Source organism: Camelus dromedarius, chromosome 32, assembly GCF_036321535.1.
Source record: "Camelus dromedarius isolate mCamDro1 chromosome 32, mCamDro1.pat, whole genome shotgun sequence".
NCBI classification, from domain to species: Eukaryota; Metazoa; Chordata; class Mammalia; order Artiodactyla; family Camelidae; genus Camelus; species Camelus dromedarius.
In genome coordinates, this window is record NC_087467.1 from 8,467,483 (window position 1) to 8,493,365 (window position 25,883).

At 35.9% G+C, this 25,883-nt stretch overlaps 1 protein-coding gene across 1 annotated transcript in view; it reads left to right on the forward strand.

Annotated features, from left to right (window-relative positions):
• Positions 1 to 25,883, forward strand: part of CCDC178 (coiled-coil domain containing 178) — a 260,878-nt gene that overhangs the window by 153,092 nt on the left and 81,903 nt on the right. Inside the window, 1 exon segment of the mRNA XM_031438906.2 lies at positions 15,211 to 15,360. Within this exon segment, the coding sequence (XP_031294766.2) occupies positions 15,211 to 15,360 (150 nt within the window).

Below are 25,883 nucleotides of genomic sequence, written 5' to 3' on the forward strand. Positions count from 1 at the left end.
CAGACTTAACAGCTCAACAATTAATGTGCAGGAATAACCCAGAACAGCTCCAGGAATTTAAAAAGATAAAACACAACCCTGATAACAGACAGGGGTGTCTTTTTTATTTGCTGTGTTTTGGTTTTGTTTTTTTATAATTTCCCTAGCACAAATAGTCTGTTAACAGGAGGTTTTTAAAATATATATAAGTTGAATTCTTACTAATTCAAACAGAATTTTTCAAAACATACATTTTTTTCAAAACCATTTGCATGCTCAGCTTTCAGGAGATTAGTTAATCATTTAAAAGTTATTAACCAGAGAGAACTGTACTTAACAGAATAGGACATTCATAATATACTCAAGTTTATATTTAATCTTGGAGAAACAGGACTATCAAAATTTTCTAACATAATAATGGACCTTTAAAATATAATAAAAATTATCAAGTGAATGAATACATTTATTTCAAAATAGAGATGATAGTTTTATCTATCTATTACAGTTAATGTAAGCAGAAATTTAGTTGGGAGCTCAGGGCACAATCTATATCACATTGGAATTAATTTTCCAGTTATTATTGATGTGCTGTGTTACTTTACATACTGATAGGAAACACGTGTTTTATACAAAATAAATGAATTATTTGATAGTTTCTAAAATGTATATATTAATAAACTTGTTGCAAAGAAGCTGCAGTGCTTGATTTTTCCATCATTAAGCTGTTAGCTTTTATGCAACTTATTATTAATTTTGACAAACCTAGTACCTAATGTGATACTTGTCACTATATTAGCTTTATATTACTGCCATAATAAACCATGGCAAATTTAGGAGCTTAAAATAACACTAAGTTATTATCTTATAGCTCTGTATGTCCGAAGTCTTAAGTGAGTCTCACTGGATGAAATTCAAGTTGTCGGCAGGGCCGTGTTCTCTCCTGGAGGCTGGAGAGAGGCATCTGTTTTAGATTGTCGACAGAGCTCATTTCCTTGTGGCTGGGTCCCTGTTTTCTTTCTGGCTGTGGGCAGAGGGCCATTCCACCTTCTAGAGGCTGTCTGCACTTACTGGCTTGTTGCCTCCTTCTTCCATCTTCAAAGGGGAAAGGGAGGTGGGTCTCAGGTCTCTCTCACACTTCAGATTTCTCCTGCTTCTGCCTTCACATCCTCTGAAGTTTTCAGATTCATGTGGCTAGACAGTCCCACCTATATAATCTAGAATAATCTTTTTATTTTAAGATCTGTGCCCTTAGTTACATCTGCAAGTCCCCTTTGCCATGAGTAGTAGCAAATTCATAGGTTCCTGGTATTGGAGCTTCAGTAGTTAGCCATGAGAACCCCCACGGACACACCTTCTGAACGGCTGATGACCCCAGATGCCTGGAAGAATGGATGGCCTGCATGGACTTCAGATGGCTTCCATGAATATCGTTTTATTCAAAATCAAGCTTATGAGTTGCCCCATCTGCGTGAGTCTAAATTTCAGTACCTAACTGCATATGAACAGGTTTCCACATAAGGGCTATCCTCAGGTCAGTCATTAACCTGAGGTCAAAGAAAGCTAATAACTCAGTGACACTGAGGATTTCTGGAGTGGATATAGCATTTGATTCCAGGAGGCTTGCACTTTCCTTCGTTCCTTCCCTCTTTCCTTCCTTGATTTTTTTTTTTTTTTTTGGAAAAAAAATTAAAGAAGAAACTTTCATGAGGAAGAAAAATTGGTCTGACGTTGACAAGTGTATAGGGTTAGGGAAGGGCACTTGTTATGAATTTGGACAAAGGATGAATCCTGTAAAACTGAGTAACCTTGCCTATCTCATCTGAAGAGAGCAGTGTATAAAGTGTTGTTTTGATTTAAAACATACATTGCTTCTCCTTATTTAAGTCATTGAAGTACACAGGAAATTTATCATTACTTTGTTCAAAAGTCTTCGGTAATTTGAATGCTGCTTTTGTTCTTATTTACTACTTTTCTGTTTCCGTGAAGTGCTCACACCCATCTGCTACTGTGAAGATCCTCTATAATTAAAAAAAATCAACTATCGTTATTTCGTGTGAAACTGTCTTACTATTTCTTTTTTATTTTAATCTCCTGATTTGTGAGAACACAGCTTAGCAAAGTGTATAAAGGCAGCAAAGCGGGTAGTTTAGATTTCTGTTAGTCTTCCAAGGAAAAGCGACAAGTAAACCGGAGTACAACACAGAGAGATTACACAGTGAAATGCTTCTGCAAACTAGGATTTAAAGAACTGGAAACCTTATTATTTTTTTCAGTCAATATGTAAATGGATAAATTCCTACGTTTTTATGTTGTAAAAATTAATTGTGAAATGTTTCTCTGCAGAATAAAAAACATGTAAAATGGCATCCATGAATAATACTCTGAAAAGTCCACTCATATAAGAACAGTTGGCAGAAATAGATACTAAATGAAAATAAAAAAAATCCACGTTGAGTCCACCCATTTTTTCTGTGTAGGTACCTCAGTGTTCAACAAGGTGTGAGTGTTATTCAGTTTCACTCACCTTTTCATGTGTTCAGTAATGTTTACTGAGAGAGTACTATGCACTGAGATAAAAATTAGTAAGGCACAAAAAGTTCACAGAAGTGAAGAAATTAATACGATGATATTAAGTATAATAAAACATGGCAACTGCAGTGACAGATACATACATAGTACAGTGTTTTAATGCTGACTGTGCCTTATCGGTTCCAGTTTTCCAAGAAAAGTTGAAAATGTTCATCTTTACACGTTTCACCGCATAACATTAGATATATACAGTATATGCTATCAGTGAACTAGGAATTACCTCCCAATAATGAATACTGTATTATAAATGCCAGCTTTATTGCTTCTATGTCCGACGTACCTCCTAAAGAGATTCCAGTTTGTTCTACCTTTTTTAAGTCTCTGGCTTCCCTCATATCTGTCAAAAGATTAAAAATATAACATTGTGTATGTGTATCTCTGTGTGCATAAGAATATAATTGTATTTGTCATATACTTTACTTAATTATGCAGACTTATTACATTGACACTCTTGTGCCTTCCTGCTAAGCTGACAGAAACAGAAATATTTCTAATCACCTTTTCCAGGTAGACCAAAAGTTTTAAGTTTTTGTTCATTTTTCTTTACCACCACTATCCAAATTAGTGTCTAGACAACATCAAAAAGACAGCCATAAGCTGAATTGCACAATATACATTTCACCCTCTTCCTTCTATTGTATTAGATTTTCATGAAGTGTCTTATTTTATGGGAAAAAATAAGTGGATCCTTCAGTATTTCCCAAATATTTTTCTTTTTTGAGACACTTCTATTTCATACCATAATGTAGAAAGAAAGAAGTGACTTGGAAAGGATAGTAGGTTGGAAATGGTGGGAAGGGAAGATGGTATCTTCAGGAGGGAAGCATGACAGCAAGAAGACCTTAGAGAGTTGAATGAATTTGTGTTTCACAAAGATAACAAGGAGGAAGCATGAGGAAGAAAAGAGGCATAAATAAGTTGAGGAAAAGCAAAGACGAGAAAAAAGGCATAGAAAGAAACAACCATGAATTTGGTACATAATTGTCATGACAGACTTCTTCATGCCTTCATTTACTCTGGCCATAACTAGATGATATACAGAATAAATCTTAGGATTGTGGCCCCTGGGGAACCTATTATCGCAGAAGTGTGTTTCCAGTATTGTTAGGTGTTTGATTTATCTTATTTTAAGCATTTTCCATTAAACCCCTGGAAAAACCGGGAAGATCTAAGAACCCAACCCACTTAATCATTTTGAGTGTCACTGCTGACTATAAAGAACTTACATATCCTCAAAATATTGGCTCTCTTTTTTTTATTTTAATGGAGATACTGGGGATCGAACTCAGGACCTTGTGCATGCTAAGCATGCGTTCTACCACTAAGCTATACCCTCCCCCGCCAGAATATCAACTCTTAATTTATTTTGTCCCTCACCCTTAACTCCTAATTCTTGTGTCTCTCTAAATCCCATTGGTACTTGTCCTCATGTGCTAAATTATGTGATATTTATCATTCGGTATCTTTTCCACTTGCGCATCATATTTTAAAGATCACCCTGTATTGCTGTGTTGTATACCTAGTGCATTTCTTCTGATAACTTTACAGTCTTGCATGGTGGGTGACTACCTCATTTTACTTAGCAGTTCTGCAAAGGAATGGACACCTATGTCCCCTGCAAAATTAAGCTTCCACTTGGCAACATAAAGTTAATCCCACACCCCTAAAACAGAGGTTGCTGGAGTAGAAAAGTTAACAGACCCCTGGCTTCCCATAATGCAAGACCTACATAAACTACATTTAATTTTAAAAGGTGTAGGGGAAATAAATCGAGGCATTGTTTATGGTATCTTAATAGATCTGACAACTCTCTGCAATTTTATTGTGTCTATTTTGAGAGTACTTAAAAGGTTTAGGAACATCTCATTATTTTTTAAGGACTTGGAGACATTTTTGAGCTATTAATTGTCTATGGCTCGCTTAGTATGTGCCTCTGCTAGAAAAATAAAGAAAATGCTTTTCTATAGCCTTTCTCTATGTGTAGGTGTAACTACAGCCCAAATAGATCTTGAGTAAGCAATCTAAATTGGAACTTTGTTTTGCATAATACTTACATATTAATTTAGAGTCTAAAGCAGAGGTCAGCAAACTTTATGTGTAAAGGGAAAGATAATAAATAGATCAGGCTTTGGGGTCCATTTAGTGTGTATTGCAGCTAGTTAACTCTGCCTCTGCAGAGTAAAAACAGCCATGGACAATATGTAAATGAACGTGAGTGTCAGTGCTCGGATAACATTTATTTACAAAAGCAGGCAGTGGGCTGGATTTGCCTGGACGGTCACAGTTCCATGATCCCCGTTCTAGAATGTGATTTTCCCATGCTGGGATTCAGTTATTTTGTAGACTAGACATGTCTCAAGAATGAGTCTCTATAGAAACTTGCCTTAGATATTTTAAATCTTGTTTCTCCTTGAGAATCTTCACAGTGTTTGGGCAGCGCCCCAGTGTGGACAACATCAGGCAATTAGAGATGCTTATGATCTTTTATTTCTCAGTAAGGGGGCTATCTAACTGAGAGGAACAAAAGAGAAAAAGCATTGGTGATACTTCTATCCATAGGATATTTTATTAGACTGCAAATTATTTACTGTAGTGTGCATATTTGGCACCTCTGTGTCAGTGGGCCTAACTAACCCTGTGTTCCCATGGAAAAGACACTGAGGCATGTATATTTTTTATTTTAAAAGACTCTTTTCTCTTTGAGCATCCAGTTTATTTCAAAAGACTGGTGTGATTCTATAGAGTACTCAGAAATTAGAGCATTTACAGGTATCAGTCTAGAATCTTATGGGCCCTGTAATTCACACTCAAGATTAGGAGGTGATGTAGTCCCTGAACAGGCATTAGGCTGAAACCAAACTGGATCCTAGCCTTATTGCTGCTTTCTTCTTATGTGACCTTGGACAAGAATTTGACTTTCCTGGTCTTTGTGTCCTCATTGTCATTGTAAGATTTTTTTTTTTTAATTTCTGTTCCTTAATGATTAGCACCAAATTGTTAATACTATCTCTGGGGTATAAAAATGACTGTAGTGTGTGGTATTGGCATAAAAAGAGACATATGGATCACTGAAACAGAATAGAGAGCCTAGAAATAAACCCACACACCTATGGTCAATTAACAGTTACCATATGATCCAGCAGCCCCACTCCTGGACATATAGCTGGAGAAAACCCTAATTCAAAGAGACATATGCACCACAACGTTGTAGCAACACTATTTACAGTAGCCAAGACACGGAAGCAAACTAAGTGTCTATCAACAGATGGATGGATAAAGAAGATGTGATATATATATGAGAAAGACACATATCATGTGATACCACTTATTTGTGGAATCTAAAAAATGATACAAATGAACTTACTTGCTAAACCAAACGAGATTCACAGACATGGAAAACAAACCTATGGTTACCCAAGGGAAAAGTGGGGAGGGATGAATTAGGAATCGGAATTCGCAAATACACACTATTATACTTAAAATATATTAGCAACAAGGTTATAATGTATAGCACAGGGAGCTACATTCAATATATAGTAATAATCCTATAATGAAAAAGAATATGAAAAACTGAATCACTATGCTGTACACCAGAAACTAACCCAACATTGTAAATCAACTCTACTTCAATTAAAAAATGACTGATTGTTGCAGAGGGGCTTTTTAATTTTCTATGTCACATACCACTCTCTTGTTGTGTGTAATATAATCAGCATGCATTATTTTATAACAAATAGATTTTTTAAAAGAAATATTTAAATAGTACCAGAATTTATACCATAACATGAATGTGGCAATAAAATTGTCATTAAATATAAACAGCATTTTCAAAATTAAACATTTCCTACAGATGTAAGGTGAAATCAGGTTACCTGACTACATCAATAGGAAATTATAAAATATCATATATTTTCTCAATGAGTTTACTTAATTTATGCCATAATATATGACCTGAAACCCTTTAGATCAATCTTTCTCTCATTTGCAGTAAAGTTTCAAGATACTGTTCTTACACTTTCTGCATTTATGTAGTGCATTTTTACTTCATGATAAAGTTAGTTGGTAATTCCTTAACTCTTTTTGCTGATGACCTTTTAAAGCTACATAATTAGAATAAGTTGTGGTTATTGTATTGGAATCTCTATCCCATGGGCCAACAAGGCAGCACATTAATTCTCTGCATCACCCACTCCATGTGCAGTGCCATCAGCACAAAGAAATTATTCTTTGTAATTACATAAAGAAAGGGTCTATTTAGTGTTAACTGACCTTTCTGTGACTGATCAGCCTTTTCCTCCAGTGAAGTAGAAATGTATATCATTAAAATGTGAGTAAATAGGAAACCTTTCTAAATCTTAAACTATTCACATCAGGAGGTACACATGAAGAAGTTGTTCATACAAAATTGTGAAAAGAGTAGCAGACTTTAAAACATACTTTAAAATATTGATGATTGAAATACAATTAAATTATGATAATGTGTAGCAATGTTTAAAAAGGAAATACTATGCAAATATGTGTCTTTAACAATCTTAAACAGTATTAGAGGACACATTATTAAACTCATATATTCAGGATTAAATGTTAAGGTTTATTTAATAAAGAAAAAATAAATTTAAGGGAATTATTAGTACTGTAACTGTCACCTACTGAGGACATATATGTAATATATTTGTTTAAATCATATATTTTAACTTGGAAAAATAAATTGGGCTATAGATTGCATGACACTGATTTTTACTTTCTTTTTCTTATTACTTAATTTGTTTCTCTAATCAGTTATACCAGATACTTTGAAGGGACATACAATTATATTAAAGAAAACTGGATCAAATAAAAATGTAATAGCTAATAAAAAAAGTGGCATTTATATTTAGTGATCCCTAAAGCCATTGAGTAGTTATAGGAGAAAAATTACAGGCAACATGGTGATAAATGTTCCTTTTTTAAAAGAATAAACACATACCCACAGTGATCAGGTACTTTTTAATATTTAACAAGCGTCTGTGTTTCTAAGCCAGACTTCCCCTGCCAAGAATACAGCGCCCTGTATATGAAATAGCTTCAGAATCTATTCAAAAACTGACTCTTCCTTGAAACTTTACTCGGCACTTTCACTGGAACTGCTCTCTCATGGAACTGCTCTCATTATTTGGCTATGTCTTCTATCCTTCCTTATGTTTAATGTATTCTGATGTAGTTAGCTTTGTGAATGCCTCAATTCCCCTATCTGATTGCAAGCTCCTTCGGCCCTGAAATTGTGTATTTTTTTCATGCTGGTGTCAATAATTCCTGGTCAAATGTATACACTGAACAGAGTCAAAACATAGTAAGGGAAAGCAGGGCTAATACAGAGCGCCCATGGATCCCCACTGGGTGTTTTCTGAGTTCTGAGATGTAACGTTGTTGTGTCCATTAGTAAACTTTTGAGTAAATCAATGGTAGCTAAATTTGTAACCCTGTAGAGGAGCCAAGGCAAAGGAGTTCTGTGTGTGGTCGTTTATGTGGATGCTGCAGTGGGATAGCTAAAGATAGCATCTCCTGGAGTCTGACAGTGACAGGTTTGACTGGTCAGCTGGCATGTGGTAGGCTTTTACCAAACAGAGTCCTAAAGGTGCTGTTTGACATCTCACAGTGTCCCCCCATAATGCTTTGTGTATATCAGCTTCTCAATAAGTATTTTTAAATGAATTAGTGGATAGAGAGCATTTTGTCAAACATGGTAATACGTAGAGTTTGAGGCATGTAACACCCTTGATGCAGAGGACTGATTTATTCATTTAAATATCAAGAATGTTCAAGACTAATTATCGGAGAACTTGAGTTGGACAAGAGACTGGTTTCCATGGCAGCACAGACAAGGAAGTGGGTCCTGGGAGAGTTAAAACAGTTATTTGTTCCTTTGAGGCTTCAGGGTATCGACACATATCATTCTCACAGACTTGTTCCTTGGAAACACTGGGGAAAATTCTCATTTTCTGTAGTAATTGGTGTATAGATTTTAAGGGAGCAGCAGTACAGTAATGCCTCTCTGCACACAGTAGGTGATGCACGTAAATAAGTACACGTTTTCTCTGAGTCTGTTACATTGTTAGAGAAGTGGCATATATTTTAAGCATCTTGTGCTCACCATGTTAATTCTCACGAATCAAAGGGAATGCTTTTGAAGCAGCAGTGTTCACAAAGAGACTTGGAACCTCCCTGTCTGGTTCATTCTAAAGTCTGTCCCATGCACATTCTGTGAATCAGTCTCAGTACCGATGCCTGCCTGCTTTAGTAACATCAGAACATCACTACATGCAAAGCTACCAGTACAGTGTCCTAAACTGGCAGAGATGTGCTGAAAGACTACGTGGAGACTGGAGACTTGATGGTATGATATCAGTGGTGTAAAGCATCTGCATAGGGTCGCGTGCTACTGAAACACTGGTGTTTGGACTGTTGTCTTTTGTATGGTGCTGTGCATCAGTGGGATACTAAATACATGGGTATTTTTCATTATTTACATAGTAATACTTTAAAGTCAAGAGATAACAGAATGCTTAATACAGTCTAGGAAAGCCTAATTCACAAGTCATAGGAAACAATAATCTAACAGTCCTAAAGGGGCCAAAAAAAACCAGTTCACTCAATTGACTCACCCAATTTTGCTCAAATATATGCTGAACCATATGGCAGGACAGCTTAGATCTCTGCCAAATAAAATGATTGTTCTAAGATTCATGTCAATGATAATTTCTTATGTGACGCCTTTTCTGACCCCACTTTTCCCACCTGATAGAATCAATTCAGGGTATCAAGAAATACCTCTGCCTCCTCCCAGGCCAGCCTGTAATCCCTGGTAAAAAGGGATCACATCCCACCAATCTCTTTAATCCCAGGGGTAGCCATAGAGCTGGACATATATGGTAAACCTACTAGGGTTTGCTGAAGAAATAATTGAATGAACAAATAAATGAATGCAAGCTAGACAAGAAGGTGCTCTAGAGTAACACTGATCAGTAAGAACCAGCAATACCCCGTTTGCTTTTGGGTGGTTCTGGCAGAAAGTCAGTTCTTTCCAATCATGGGACTAAAATAAAGTGAGTGTGGTGCAGTCTGTTTAGGAACACAGACATGGCAGTGACAGCCAGCAGAGCCCTGGCAAGAAGCAAAAAAGCAAGGAGCTGTCTGCAGTAGACTATTAACAACCAAGACTCGGGGGACGACAGACAGATCATCAGAAAAGATCATGTGAGACTGGCACACATAATCACATTAGGATAGGACAGTTAGAGTTAGAACTGGGTCAAAAGATGACAACTCTCTTACAGCGAATGCGTAATTGAGAGAAGGACTTAAGCCCTCTGCCTGGTGAACTGGATCCAGATGCCCATATTAAGAGTAACTGAGAGTGTAGATAACTCACTGCTATAAATTTAGTCGTAGACACTAGGACTATTTTAATAACATTTAAACATTTGTTTATAGCTATGTTGGTTTTCTACATGTACATGTACAGTGCAAATATTTTAATCATAACTGTCTCTCTAGAATGTTAAGATCAAGTTTTTTTCTTGTAATATATTCTTTGCCAGTAGCCCATCTTAAATTAAAAATGAACAACCCCCCCACCCCAAAAAAAAGTTCAAATGGATTTAGGCTTTCTCCAGGGTAAGAGTTTCTGGCTGGACCTCCAGAGGTCTCAATGTGTAGCATTACTCTGCTGCATTCAACCGTAGTCCAGAGTTGTGCAGGCCTCACCTGTAAAGGTCTGTCCACTTGACACATAGTCTTGCCAGTGAATGCATCTGGCCTGATCAAATCATGGAATAAGGAACCATGGAGATCGGAAAACACAAGACTGATTATACATAACCAGCATGGCCATATTGACTTACAGCAAAAAGTAGCTTCCAAGGGGACCAAGTTATAATTTCCTTCAGGAGCCCAGTTTATCTATGACGACAAGCTACATGTTAGCCAGATTATGAAAAGACAATTGGCTGGTGGAAATAGGCTCAAAACAATGTAATTCTGTAATTTGGTTTGATTGTTTAAAGTCATTAGGTTTTATAAACACTGCATTGTGTAGCATCGAAGAGTGCTGGCCTATGTTTATGAAGGAAGTATATTGGACGGTAAAGAGTGTGGGACCTGGAGCCAGTCTGCCTGGCTGCAAAGCCCAGGTCCTCTAATCAGTAGGTATGTAACGTTGCACAAAATGCCTGGTGTTTGTTTCAGTTGCTATGATCACATAATAAATACCCTAAAACTTCACAGCTCAGGATTCTATGTGTCAAAAATTTGAACAGGATGTAGCAGAGCCAACTTGTCTCTTCTCAAATGTTCTCAACCATCATCTAGGCGACTTGAAGACTAAGCATTGGAATCATGTTCAACTGACTCATTCACTCACAGTTGATGCTGATACCTGAGACCTGGGCTGGGGTTGTTTGCTGGAACATCTACATATAACCTGTCAGTGTGGCCTGGATTCCTCACAACATGGTGCCTGGTCCAAGGGTGAATGTCCCCAAAGAGAGGGCCAGGCAGAAGCTGTTTGCTTTTCTGATAAACTTTTTAATAAACTAGCCCGGGAAGTCACACAGCATCATTTCCACCGTACTGGGTTGACTGGAAAAGCCACAAGTCTACCCACGTTCTATGGAAGGAGAAATAGACTGTGCTTCCTGATAGGGAGTGACAAGGTTCTGGAAGAACATGGAATGAAAATATTTCTGTGGCCATTTTTGGATAATACAACTGCCTCACCTGATTTCTCATTGCCTCATCTTCCCTACCTGTAACTATAACAACTAGGACTGTAGCAATTCCATTAGGAGCAGAATCCATAAGCTAACATTCAAATTCAGCCCTATTTCTAGGTTCTTCTCTATATATCACAAGGTGGAACATCAGTAGATGATATATACTCTACATTTTGTCCCCGAAGAACCCAGTTCTCTGATTATCGTTCCCTATTCCTCACTTACCCAGTGGGAGAGGGAAAGGAGAAGGGGAAGAGGAGGAAAACTAAACTGAAAATGGAGAAAAGGGAGGGAAAATCCAAGATGAAATCTATGGCTTAAAGAATAAAGATCAAATGGGGAAAAAAAGGAAAACTATTATTTGGATATATTGGGGTCTCAATCTGCCTTCATTTATTAGCATTTTTGGTGACAAAAGAAGAAGCCAGGTCTTTCTTTAGCAATATTTCTCAATACTTTTAGGATCATGGGCTAATTAGGTAACTCAGGAAAAACACTGCTCAGTTTCACGGGATTCATGCACCTTATGAAAATCAATGGTGCACCCAGAGAAACAACTCTTGCTCAGTCTGGACAACGTGGTATATCCGTAGAATAATATTTAAGTACTCAGGGCAAAAACATACTGCATGAATTTTTATATATGTCCTTAAAATCTTCACTTGTCACATAATACAATATCAAGTAATACAAATAAATGTGCTTCATTATAACAAGTGGTTATATCATTATTTCATAGAAGTGGGCCAGTTTTTATTGTGTGATTCTAAAGTGCTAAATATATACATTTCCTAACCATTATTCTATATTCGTTCATTCGTTTACTGAAAACCTGTGTACCTACTTAGTGTCAACTCTGCTTTGTGCAATATATCTTACGGGTGAACAAAACTTATGGAATTTATAAGAAACTTCTATTCACACTTTATATACATAATTTTATTTCTTAATAAAATATTAGGATGAGAAGCTGAATATCCTCCCAAATATCAAAGTTAAACAAATCATTTGTGAAAACAGAGAACAAACCATAATCAAGCTAAGTATTTTCCTTACTACATTCTAGACAACATGGAAATGATTAACAGATATTCACTATGTCTCTTCTCTTTATCGAGCCAGATTCCCAATGTTTCATCACAATAATCACTAATAATAGGAATTGAATAAATACCAATAAATGTAGCTTTGAGAAAGTGTTACAATATTAATTTATACCTTTGGGATGAATTTAATCTATATGGAAAACAAAAAATGTAAGAGATTATGAATTCTACACTTTATTTATATATTTCTGTGATTTTTAATATAAGTCTTCCCGATAAGGCCACAAATTCTTGAGGTTCACCATTACATCTTAGAGCTTGATATATAGTAGTTACTAAATAGAAAGTTTTGAATAAGCAACTGAATGGAAATGAGTAAATGAATGAATGAATAAAATAATATTGTAATTCAACTCAAAGAGCAGTTATTTTAACCTATAGAGATTACAATCATATTTCTCTTTAATATTTTTGAAACAAATTTTTTTTTCAAATTTGTGTTTAGTCAAGACCTTAAGTAGAAAGATTCTACTGATAAGATTCAACTGGATTTGAATAAAAAGCATATGAAAAGTCATCTTACTTCTCTTATTAGAGCCTTCTTTTTTCTCACCCTTTTATTATAGGGTTTTTATTATAGGGCCAACTCCAACTTTTGTGCCCTTGTATAATATCTTCTGCTGCTAGCTTTTCAACTCCTGTAGTAGTAGCATTAATTCCCCTGGACACATATCCACCAGTAATTATCCTTCCCTCTTTATCTCACTTGCATGTTATAATACTATTGGTTAAAATTAAGCCAGTCAGAGTTGTGATGTGGAACTACAGTTAAACATAAAAAACATTTGCAGTGTCAGCAGAATAACATTATTTAAAATTAAAAAACTTAAACTTCATTGCACATCTGAAGGTCACTGGCTTTCAGGAATAGGTAGTGAGTTGGTAAATCCTCCTCTACCTTTTATTACTGAGAAATGATAATGTAAAATATCATGACTGATGGAACAATGTTTTGAAGATTCATTGGCCTAACTACACAATTTGATTTCTCTAATCATGCTATATAAAACAGTAAGAACTGGTGTAATACAGAAATTGAAAGTATATATAATATTTGGAAATAAAACTGTAATTGCACAATGAGTAAAGCATAAAGTACCAAATATATCCCCAATTAAGTTCCATTAAGTTGGTTTGAAACAAATCCCACAGCCTTTGTAGCACTCCTCTCAAATTCAATGTTTATAGTTACCATCAGAGTCTTGAAAGAAATGTAATTGAGAAGTAGAGTATCTCAGGTCTCAACATTGTGCTTGTGTTAAATCAGACAACAAACAAAAAGCTCAAAAATGTTTCTTCTCCGGCCTCCAGGAGAACATGTGTCAAAGTCCCAAGTTAATCACTTGAGTTTAATATTAGTGTTAAGATATCAAAAGGAATGGTAACCATCTTTCAAAGGTATCTGCACCAAAGAAAAATATTCATAGACACTCTGTCCTCCTACCAAAAGAAGAATCTGTGATTTTTAAGCAAGTTTATTAGATAGAAGTTTATAAAGTTTTAAATCATTGTGCCAGAATTAGGACAAGGACACTTAAAATGGGTCTCAGTTCATCATTTGGCTTTTTTGAAGAGCACCTGTGACATAGTATTAATCATTAGGGATCAATATGGATACCAGGCTTTCATGAGAAATATGTTGGTTGACCTTAATAAATCTTCAAGTGTGTAAATACAGAAATATTTGTACAGGCAATTTTCTGCTGAATTACATTTCCTCTGTGCACATTCTCATACTGCAATATATTTTTTTAACAACTTATACTAAAGGTTTGATGTGATGGCAGTTTTCCCAAAGGAACATTTTTAATTACATCACAATGGTTATTTTCATATCTAGTTATTTAATCCTCATTATTGTCATCATGATTAATCTGCATTTATGTGTTTTGAAAACTTTTTGCTACTATAAATGATGTTGTAACAAATAAAGCTTTTTGCTTAGAATAAATTTCCATAGGATGAATTACTAGATTAACAGGTTTGAAAATATTTAAGGCTGTTGATAAATTCTGTATTTTTTTGAAGCAGCCAAAGAAAATTTTCTGTGCTAGAAATGTAAAAAGAATCAGCAACTAAACTGAATCATATGTCTAATTTAAAATGATAAGCAGCCCCTAATTTGCCAGTGGGTGATGTTGGCAAAAGTTACATTCTAAGGCATTTGTGTTAGATTTGACATATATGTATCTAGACATGAGGGGTGTTATAAAATTCTCGACCACTCACAGAATCCGATTTAGCCTTTAATATAGTTAAAGTATACATAGTAGTAACAACCACTTTCTCTGGGTGCTTCTAAATATCGATTTGCTTGCTCCTTATCTTTTTCACTCTTTACTTCTCTGTGTTTTGAATGTTATCTGTGAGTGCCACCACTCTGAACCTCTTGGAAATGGGATTCTGAGCTTCCAAATGTCTTCTACCTATTTGAGCACTTGAGAAAAGGAAAAGGAATGGGAAGCTGGAGGAAATCTCCTAGGACACTGACTGAAGCCTCCAAGAACTGGGTACTTCCCAATGCATTGTGAAGGGAAGTACAGAAAAGAAAAGGAATAAAAGTCAGACTCTGATGCGTCAGTGTTCCAAATAAATAAAAAACCTGCATCAAGGAAGAAAATTATTAAATTCAGAGACGGTATTTGTGTCAGGGGAAGCATCTTTTTGGTTTTATTATTTTTCTACAATATATATAATGTAACAATTTTAAATAATTCCAATGATATAAAAATTCAAACATAAATTAAGTGATTTTAACTAAATATATGTATATATTTATCTTCTAGAAAATACAAGAAGATTCACTAGAAGAAAATCTACGTTTAGCTCAAGAGTATCAGCAATTACAGACCATTTTCTTAACAGAAAAGGACAACTATTTGAACCTGTATGACAGACAGCTATCACTTGACAGTTCAGTTAGAGATAAGAAACAGGTAGGTTTCTCTTATTGTTTAAAAAATAATTTTTTACTTGACATATGTTCCAGAAAAAGTAACAAGTGGTCAGCCATGGGGTCTCCAATCTTATGGTGGTCTTTTGTATGCCACCAAATGCCATGTTTTCTTTTTGTAAAGTTTTGCGTATTTTTATCAACCTTTTGAAATTGAATTTTGAAAGGACATTTGAGAAATGAAAAAACTTAGTTTCTAATCCACTATTTTATACCAGTTTGCTTGTAATTATTATGACCTGAAATACCAAATTTTTGTCATTCATAAATTTAAATATATTATCATATGCTTCAAATTTCAATTCTATCTATGGATAGCTTACCATGATACACCTCTAATTCTTCCTCATGATGTATGGGCTCTATGTTTTAGTTTCTATTTTCTTGCTAAATATGAGGCTTAATTAGAAACTTGACAAAATAGTTGACCCTCTCTGATTACTGGAAATCACCAGAAATTCCAATATATTTTCTAAGATCTTCTGTAATACTAAAAGTGGAAAAGTAAAGCACACAATATGCCACAAATCAAAAAGTAAAGCTCCATTCCTAGGGTGTTAAGATACATCCACTCCCTCTATATTCTTCTCCAGTTACTCATTGACAAGAAAGTTATTTTCCTTTGAATCTTTGTTTCTTCCCAGAATTTAAATTTCAAAAACTAGAGGCATTAATTATTTTTTAACATTTCACCTACCTATAAAGCCAGTAGGCCACTAATAGATCCTTTCTCCTATTGTTGTCACCCAGACTACTATACTACAAATTAGTAGTTCAGAATTTCAGTACTGTATTTATCCCTCATTATTATGGAATAGTGGGAAGACAGATGGCCAGGATTTGAAGCTCTACCAACTACTAGCTCAGTGATCTTGGTAAATTATTTATCCTTTCTGACTGTTTTCATATCTGTAAAGTGAAATTTACCTCGGAGGAAAATTGTTTAGGATTGAAAGAGCCCTCCATAGTTTCTTTGAAAATAAAAGTTACTGTGCAACTGTGAGTAACTATTACATTCATCTAATGTCCTGCGTATCTGCTCCCTGTGTTTCCGACCCATCTATTCTCATGCGAGTTAAAGCTTCCAGATATATTGGGAGAGAGTGTGTATTTTTCTCTTAGAGGTTTGTGTTGAAGCAGTAGCAAGATGAAGGTAGATTGAGACATAAGTGTGTTTCGGAAAGAACTGAGAATGCAACTATAAGCCAGAATCTTAGTGTCCTCATGCCATCATGCAGGATTCAGAGAAAGGGCATCAATGTATCCATGGGGTTTTGTCCAACCACTTCGTGCATTTGACATTCTTACTGAGTTTAAACATGTTTTGTTTGATAATTGAGGAGGATAAAATAATCAATGGCTCTACTGTATCTCCTTTTCTAACCAGGAGGGAAACAAAAATAAATTTATGTGTACCTTTTATCAGTTTGTATAGAATCCTTTGGTGGCAGATGACAAATATATTAGATACCTGTGTAAATAGTGAAGAACTCAGAACTTTAAGGGAGAGCCCTAACATAGTATTTGCATAGTAAGAACCAAATTGTCTTGATGTCAGTTTTGGAAATAAAGCACATCCTGATTCAAGATCCAAGGAGGGAAACTCTGGTCTGAACAGACAGTGGGGCATGCTAAGAGATTGGGTTTATGTTTGTGATGATCCCTCAAACGAATCACTTTTAGCACACCTGTTTCAGGGAAACTTTCAAAGATTTATTTGTACTTCCAATCATTTTTCATTTCCATCCTTCAGCGATGGAGGTCATTAAGTGCAGGCTGCCCTTGTCCATGTCATGTAGGATCAATTTGCTGCAATGGACAGAGAGGCCTTATTGATGCTGTTAAATCTGTCAGTGAGAAATCGTATGTCATTAGTGTCTAATGCACTGCTTACCGGATGGAATTTGGCCATCAACACTGAGAAAACCCTTTAATATTTTAGTCCATTTCCTTGATATTGCAGCATTTCCTTTGACCAGTTTAGTTTGGGGTGCACGAAAGCACTCCTCAACCTCTGAGTCCCTTGTTGAATTTCCTTGTCAGATAAAATGGAATTTTTTGTATCTTTTGCCTGTTTTAGAATAATTTCATTGCTTCTGAATATACATTTTTTAGCACAAGAAATAATTATGTTTTAATCATCGTGGTTCTTAGGGAGTATTTTTCTTTCTACACAAATTATACCCTTTTCTACTTCTCAGTATTTTTAGACCAAGCATAGCAAAGAAAGCTTAATGTAAGAGTAAAACAAATCAAACATAAAAATAATGTCCCCTTCCTGAACAAAGTTTTGTATATATGTGGCTCAAATCTTAGAATAGGTGATAGAATTGTATCTGCTTCTTTTGCACGTTTCTTGATGCTTTCCTGTATCTTTAAAATTTGCAGTTTAAAATTTAAAACCTTTAAAAGTCAGAAACAAACAAAAATAGTTATGTAAAATTCTTATTAGCCCTGTTCATGGGTAATGATAGAACAGAATCCATCTAAAACTTCTCAGATCTAAAAACTTACAATAACGTTAAGGAGGAATGAAGGAAAAATTGTACACACAGCTTGTATGTTGTGTGAAAATGGGCATTTTCATTATTTTTATTGAAAGCTTTCAGATGTATTTTTCATATTTCTTAAAAAATCCATGAATATATTGATAAAATCACCATGTGCTTGTTTTAATGGCTATCTCAAGTTCTTCAGGCCTGCAAAGAAAGGTGAGCTAAGCAAAGCATGCAGGTGTTGATAGTTCTGTTGGCTAAAAACAAGATCTCTTCCAAAACTGGTTAAAATATATTTTAATTTCTTTATAAACTACTTATAAAGCTTAACCTTTGCCCTACTCCGATTCTCAGCACTTTCTTACTAAGAGACTATAAATTATTACAGAATCAGTCAGTGCTTAACAAGCACTAACTGAACCAGGTATCTGTGCCTTGTGGTTTGCAAACGTTATCTTTGAAATGTCCCTTAGTAATGCAGGAAAATTTTCTATTTTTTTATTATCATCATCATCATCATCATCGTCATCGTCATCGTCATCGTCATCACTTTATAAGATATGGTACCGAGATTGAGTGTGTCACATGGTCACCTGGGTAGAAGAAGACTGACTTGAGAGGGAACAAACTCAGGGTTTTCTACATTCAGCCATTTCCTAACCATGGTGCTCCCTCTCTACTATAGCATGACTGAACAATCCTAGACATGCCTCATCGGCTTCTATGAATCACGTAAAAACTACATAATATCATACATTATGTCTCTGCTGTCCAGCTGAAACAGATTATTTGATTCACTAATTGTTTTTGTAATTTTATTTCATTGAAGCCACCTTTTCAATTATGATTTTTCTGGTGGGTAAAGACTATCTATTTATTTAGAAGCTGTTTAATTTCCATAGGGGTTATAGATCAGTTTCACAACTCTTGAATTGTAAAACTTTTGAAACTAGGAGCGCCTTTAGAAACTTTATGCATCTTTTTAGAAGACCATTTTACAGGATATGGAAATATAAGGCCAGAGTGGTTCGGGGATTTAACACATAGACAGTTAGTTAGAAAACAAGTTGGCCTAGGACACAGTTGCCTTAATTTAGGTTCAAATATTGCCTCCAAGAGTCTGTAGATAAGCATGTGCTGTGATATTTTTCCCGAGTTTGAGTGGACTGGCAGCTGGAAGTAGTGAGTTACTGCCATAGATATGCTCAGATTGGAGCATCATCTTTAAGTGACCTGAGCTTGTGAAGGAGTCACGAAGGGACATGGGTCAGAGGACCTACTCCAGAGCTCTGAGGGATACTTCTGGGCCTCACGGAATTCAGACACTTCATTCATTCATTCAGTTATTCAAAATAAATTATTAATCATCCATTGTACTGACAAAGATATAATAAAAGGCATAGGAATATACCACCTCATCTCAGCTTCCATGCTGAAGGCTGTGATCTCCAGAGTCCAAGGGAATCTCTCCTAGAAAAGACCATAGAACCAGCCCAACAACATCCTCTCTTCACTTCACCAAAGGACGAAGCAGGAAGTTTTTCTATTTAATCTGTATTCCCTAGGCCTCAATAGCAGTTTCCATATAAATTCTCAAAAGTACTGTATAATTCAGAGATCTGAAGACAGCATGGTATTGGTACAAAAACAGACATATAGACCAAAGGAACAGAATAGAGAGCCCAGAAATGAACCCACAAACTTTTGGTCAACTAATCTTCGACAAAGGAGGCAAGAATATACAGTGGAATAAAGATGGTCTCTTCCCTTTTTCTGTTTTCAAATGTGGGTTTCCTCTAAAACTCACTTTGCATCGATTTGGTGAGGAGTCAAAGTCAATTCTAGCAATAAACAAAATTATTTTCCTAAAGAAATGTGAAAGCTGTTTTAGTTTTCATTTTTATAAGTATTTCGTATTGCTTGTTATCTTGCATGTATTAAAAATAGGCTTCGAGTGGTATTTTTATGTGCTTGTTTCAGTGTAGATGGAAATTCATTTCTTTACTAGGAAAACCATAATTTTAAAATAGATTTTGCCTACAACAGCTATGTAATGACCCCGTCAGTATCTCTGCCTCCCTTTCTTAGGACACAGGTATGTGAGCGCAAGCACACACGTGCACACACATATATATATAATCAGTGGTTCTCACTGAGGACTGTTTTACCCTACAGAGGATGTGTGGATATCTGGCAGTGCCTGGAGACATTTTCGGTAATCACATCAGGGTGGTAGTGGGGTTGGGAGGAGTGCTCCTGACATCTAATGGACAGAGGCCAGGGATGCTGCTAAAATTCCTACAATACACAGGACAGCCCTCCCCCCACACACGCCACAAACATTTCTGCCCTGAAATGGCAACAGAGCTAAGGTAAAGAGACCCTAATATATAGAGAGGAAGAGATTTAGACAAAGAGATAGAAATAAACGTATTATATATATATATATAATCCCTCTGAGCCTCTGAAGAATGGGAGTATTAGCATCTCCCTAACGGAATGTTGTAAAAAACTATAGTAATAATTAACCTCTATAAAGCACTTCCTGTGTGTTACATACTTTGCAAGTCTTTCTGTGTAATACTATTTAATTTACTCAACAACCTTATAGAACATAAATACAAATTTTAAATATAAAACTATCTATAATAGTTTTCCACAAACAGTCTAATTTGCATATAGAGGATATGACTATAGATTTTTTTTTTTTAGATAAATATATGTCCCTTACTTCTTGTACCAAATCTTGATGTGGCTACAAAAGACCTTCTAGTCTATAATAGGTATTAAATAGTTGATGCAACTTGAGAACATGGGATGAATTATGGGGAGAGAGCACCCTCCCATTACCTTGCTAAGGCCTTCAGGGGAGAGTGGTCATCGCTTGCTAAAGTCAGTGGAGCCTGGACAATTGCAACACTTCCCTCTCCTTGACTGGGGACAGTGAGTAGCAGTAGTCACAGCATTCTACTAGCCCCTTGCTAAAGCCAATAGCCACATGCAACAAGAAGCTGCAGTTGCACCAATGAAGCTGGCATGCATGTAGTCGAGGCATTTCCCCCTCTACCTTGATGAAGCCAGCAATGATGTCCCACCCCCTGCAGTCTCCAGTTGCCTTGCTAAAGCCAGTAGGTACATGCAATCCACACAGGGGATGCCCCTTGATCACTTGGCTTTGGTGGCGAAGGGGACTTGCACTCCACAAAGTAGAAATTGATAGTAAATACACAAAAGAAAATGAGAAAGGAATATAAACATAAGACTGAAGAAATACATAAATCCACCAGGAAAGAGAGCAAGAAAGGAAAAAAGAAGAGAGAGGAACTACAAAAACAGCCAGAAAACAATTAACAAAATGGCAAAGTACATACCTATCAGTAATTACTTTCAATATAAATAGGCTAAATTCTCCAATTAAAAGACTTAGAGTGGCTGAATGGATTTAAAAAAAAAAAAACAGAAGACTCATCTATATGCTGCCTACAAGAGACGCACTTCAGATATTAGGACACAGCAACGGGATGGAAAAAGATATTCTGTGTAAATAGAATTGAAAAAAAGAAACTTGTGTAGTTATAACAGACAAAATAAACTTTAAAACAAAGACTGTAATAAAAGACGATAAGGGCATTGCATAATGATAAATTAATATCCAAACTATATAAAGAACTCAGAAAAATCAATAGCAAAAAGACGAACAATTTGATATGAAAATGAACAGAGGATCTGAATGGACATTTTTCCAAAGAAGGCATACAGAAGACCAACAGGTACAGGAAAAGGTGCTTAACATCACTAATCATCAGGAAAATGCGGATCAAAGCCACAATGAAATATTACCTCAAACCTGTTAGATTGGCTATTATGAAAAAAGCTAAGTGACAGGTGTTGGAGAGGATGTGGAGCACTGTTGATGAGACTGAGAATTAGTGCAGTCATTATGGGAAACAGTACGGAGCTTCCTCAGAAAGTTACAAATAGAACTATCAAATGATCCAGCAATTCCACTTCTGAGTATTTATCCAAAGAAAATGAAAACTAATTTGAAAAGATACATGCACTCCATCTTCATAGCAGCATTACTTACAATAGCCAACATATGGAAACAACCTAAGGGTCCATTGAGGGATGAATGGAGAAAGAAGATATGATATATACATACACATACACATATACATATACAATTGTGTGTATACACACACATACACACATACAATTAAATACTACTCAGCCATAAACAAAAGAATTAAATCTTGCCATTTGTGACAACATAGACGGACCCAGAAGGTGTAATGCCAAGTGAAATAAGTCAGACAGAGAAAGACAAATACCATATGATTTCACTTATATCTGGCATCTAAAACACAAAACAAAACAGAACAAAAAGCATAGATACAGAGAGTAGAATGGTTGCAGCATGGTGAGTATAGTCAGTAACATTGTAGACCTACTAGAAAATTGCAAGAGAGTAAACCCTGAAAGCTAACTTTGTGTGGTGGTAGATGGCAACTAGACTGTGCTGATCACTTTGCAATGTACACAAATATCAAATTATTATGTTGTACAGCTGAAATGAATATAATAGTGTATGTCAAAATTGTACCTCAAAATCTAAAAAAGTACATTTTAATTTTAAAAAATGACTTGAAAAATATTGTGGACAGATAGACATTGAAAATATTTCCCTTTGTCAGCTGAAGGGTTGCTCTCAGCTTTTCTATAAAAGTCATCCTTAATATGACAGATGTGCCTTTTAAAATCTTGTACTATTCCATCATAGTAAATCACTGATTAAAAAAAAAAACCCTTATACCCACAGCCAGCACTTACCTGAGAAAAAGAAAGACAATGCAGTGAATAATACAGCTTTAGAATTTTGTGAAGTTGTGCCAGATATAAAATCATTTTCAAATTATTTCCTTTGGTGCTGGTAATCAAAATTGTGTTGCATTTCAAGAAAAATCCTCACTTTAAAGAAATATATATGCAATGTACTCATAGGTTATTGAGAAAAGTATATAAAACAAAGCTACTATCTACATGATGTACATAGAAAAAGAGCAAAAATGTTGTCTGTAAAAGCAGAAAAGAATTTGGCTTGCTTGACTTTTTGTATCAAGCATGCTACAGCAATCTTTTGGTTCTAATATGAAACTATAGTAAGGATCATTGCACTAATGCATGAGGATTTGTGATAATGTTGCAGAAATTTTACTGTCAAAACTGAACTGCAGTGTAATGACTTTTGTTATCATGGTTTCTAATAACTATTCAGCATGAATTGACCCTACATATGTTTTGCTGCAGTAATGTGTCAGTAACTCAAAAAGCTAAAAAGGAAATAAATAACAGTCAATACAATACTATATATGACTTCATGATAACATTTCTCCATTCTTAATATTAATACTGTTATAACCATTACAACATAGATACTATGTAAAACTGTAGGATCTCATGGAAATAAAGCTTATACACATTGTGACAGTTCTAGTCAATATACCTAAAAAGTACTTCACAGGAAGACGTGTTTGCCCTGAGAACTAGTTACTGGTTTTTCTGTTGTTACTCTGCTGTAGGGAACCTTTGGTATGTTTCCATTTTCCCCTCTTACAACGTCTTAGTTAATTCTCCCTTTATGAGATATCTTTCTTTCTTCCTTTATCTTTGCATCTCTGCTTCTTCACTGCAGTGTATTTTCACTTCAGCATCTCTTTACTGCATGAAATAAGAGGAAATAAAAATAGTTACTGTCTATTACACACCTCCAATGTGGCGGTCACCAAGCTATGCATTTCCAGCATGTGCAAAGCCCTGCAAGTGTCCCCTCCCCTATCATAGATCATCAGTCACACATGACATTATCATTATTATGCTGTCCTGACTATTTAATTTATAAAAACTATGTGAAACAACTGGAAATATTCCCATTTTTCCTCAGGGAGCTAAAGGCTGCTATAATGAAGTACCATAGACTGTCACATAAACAACAGAAATGTATTTTCTCACAGTTTTAGAGGCTAGAACCCCCAGGACCCCAATTTTAGCTTAATTATCTCTGTAAAGAGCTTATTTCCAGTCACAATCACATTCTAAGGTCCTGGGGGCTAGGACTTCAACTTATGAATTGAGTGGAGGGGATACAGTAAAACCCATTACGTGTGCTTTGCTGTAACTTAAGGCCACACTACCTGTAAGGGGGAACCAGTGCTGGAATTCAAAGCTAGGCCCCTTGGGCTCAGACCCGTGGACTTTGTGCTATTCCACAGCTTCTCTTATATTTTTTTCTCTACTCTGTTCAACCTAATCTTTGTATACTGTCTATCATTGTCTCTCTTTAAATGCAAAAGTATTTCAGTCATAAATACTTTGTAATACCTACTGAGTATGATTAAGCAGGGCCTAGTAATGAAATACTTTTTGATGGAGAGATTTTATGCTTTTACACAGGAAGTGGCAGTTCACTTATGTTTTTAAACAATGGTCAGAGGCCCAAGCAGAGAAGTTCCTTTCCCACTAAGGAACTTTGAAATTTCCCTCCCACTGCCTCAGACTGCAGGACATGTATTTGCCAAAACAGATGATCCTAATCCCATAGGAACTGCAACAGAAATTAAGATAAAGACAGTTAGTATACATGTTAAAAAAGAGAAAGAAAGAGAGGGAGCCCCTCTGAGCAGCAGCCAATATTTGCAGAGAATATAGAGGGAAGCAAAACCTTCTGTGGAAATTTGATGGTAGAGCACCAAGCTTGAGATTCTGGGAAACATGGTAGCATGACTCGACTTACACATACACATCCCAAAGAGCCAGGAAATAATATTATAGAGAGTATTATAATAATCAATGCTGAAAAGATAGGCTGATAACAAATATATAGTATGAACAGAATTTTGCCCAGACACAATAGAAATTTCAGGGGAAAATAAGAAAGATACTGAGTGCTGATAAATAGAAACTCTTATCCCTAAAATAACACTGAGATGTGACAACAAGCAAAGGGAGAAATTGTGGTAACCCCCCCCCCCCGCCAAATCCCCAAATATCCTCCTATATTGGGAGCATGTGGGCTTAGGTAGGGACTACCACAGTGGATCCCCTCTCAGACTGTTTAAGATCCAGCTTCTTAAGAGCAATACTTGCTAACTTGGATAGAGGCTCTTTCTTACATAGAGCTGAGGACACAAGGTATCCCTCATGGGTACCTGCCCATTTGAAGTCATTGCGACTGTGCACCAGCAGCGACATCACATGCCTGTGTGGGAGAAAGGCCTGGGCTGCCCCGAGTAAAGAGCCGCCGGGTCCTGAGGCTCATCTTCAGTGATGGCTCACCCAGTTTTCAATTTTAAGGATAAAGAAATATTCCAGAAAGGAGGCGTTTAAAAGAAACATAGTGCCTACAAAGGGAGATAATATCACACTAAGGCTTCAGACTTAACATCTTCAATGTTTTATAACAGAAGACAATTAGAAAACTATTTACCTAAATGTAAAGAAAAAATTAAGGCACTCAAGAATGCTGAATCCAGGCAAATCATTGTTTATGTGATGAAAACAGAAATGTATTTCTGAATGAGCAAAGAAACAACAAACACAGCAAGTTTTAAAAATCCAGATGGCCAGTAAACATAGGAAAAATGCATCTACCTCTCTAAAAATTGAATTACGAATTAAAATGAGGTGCAAGTTTTCAACTCTGTTTTTAAAACATCATTAAGATTTATTATACACCGTGGTGATAGGGAAGCGTGTGGGAAAGAGGCATTCATAAGAGATGGGCACCCTCATTTATCCATACGCAAATTCACCAGCCTGCCTGGATCTACTCCGTGGCTGCAGTCTTTCTTCCTATCAAAATGGTAGTACTTCAGTTCCTAGTGTAGGTAACTTCAGCTGTGCTCTGAATTCCATCCCCTTTCACCTTCTCATAGCCTTCCTTCATATAATTTTCCATCCTTCTGTGTGCTCAGGTTTTTCCTCTCCACTGGATTATTCCCACCTTTTACAGACA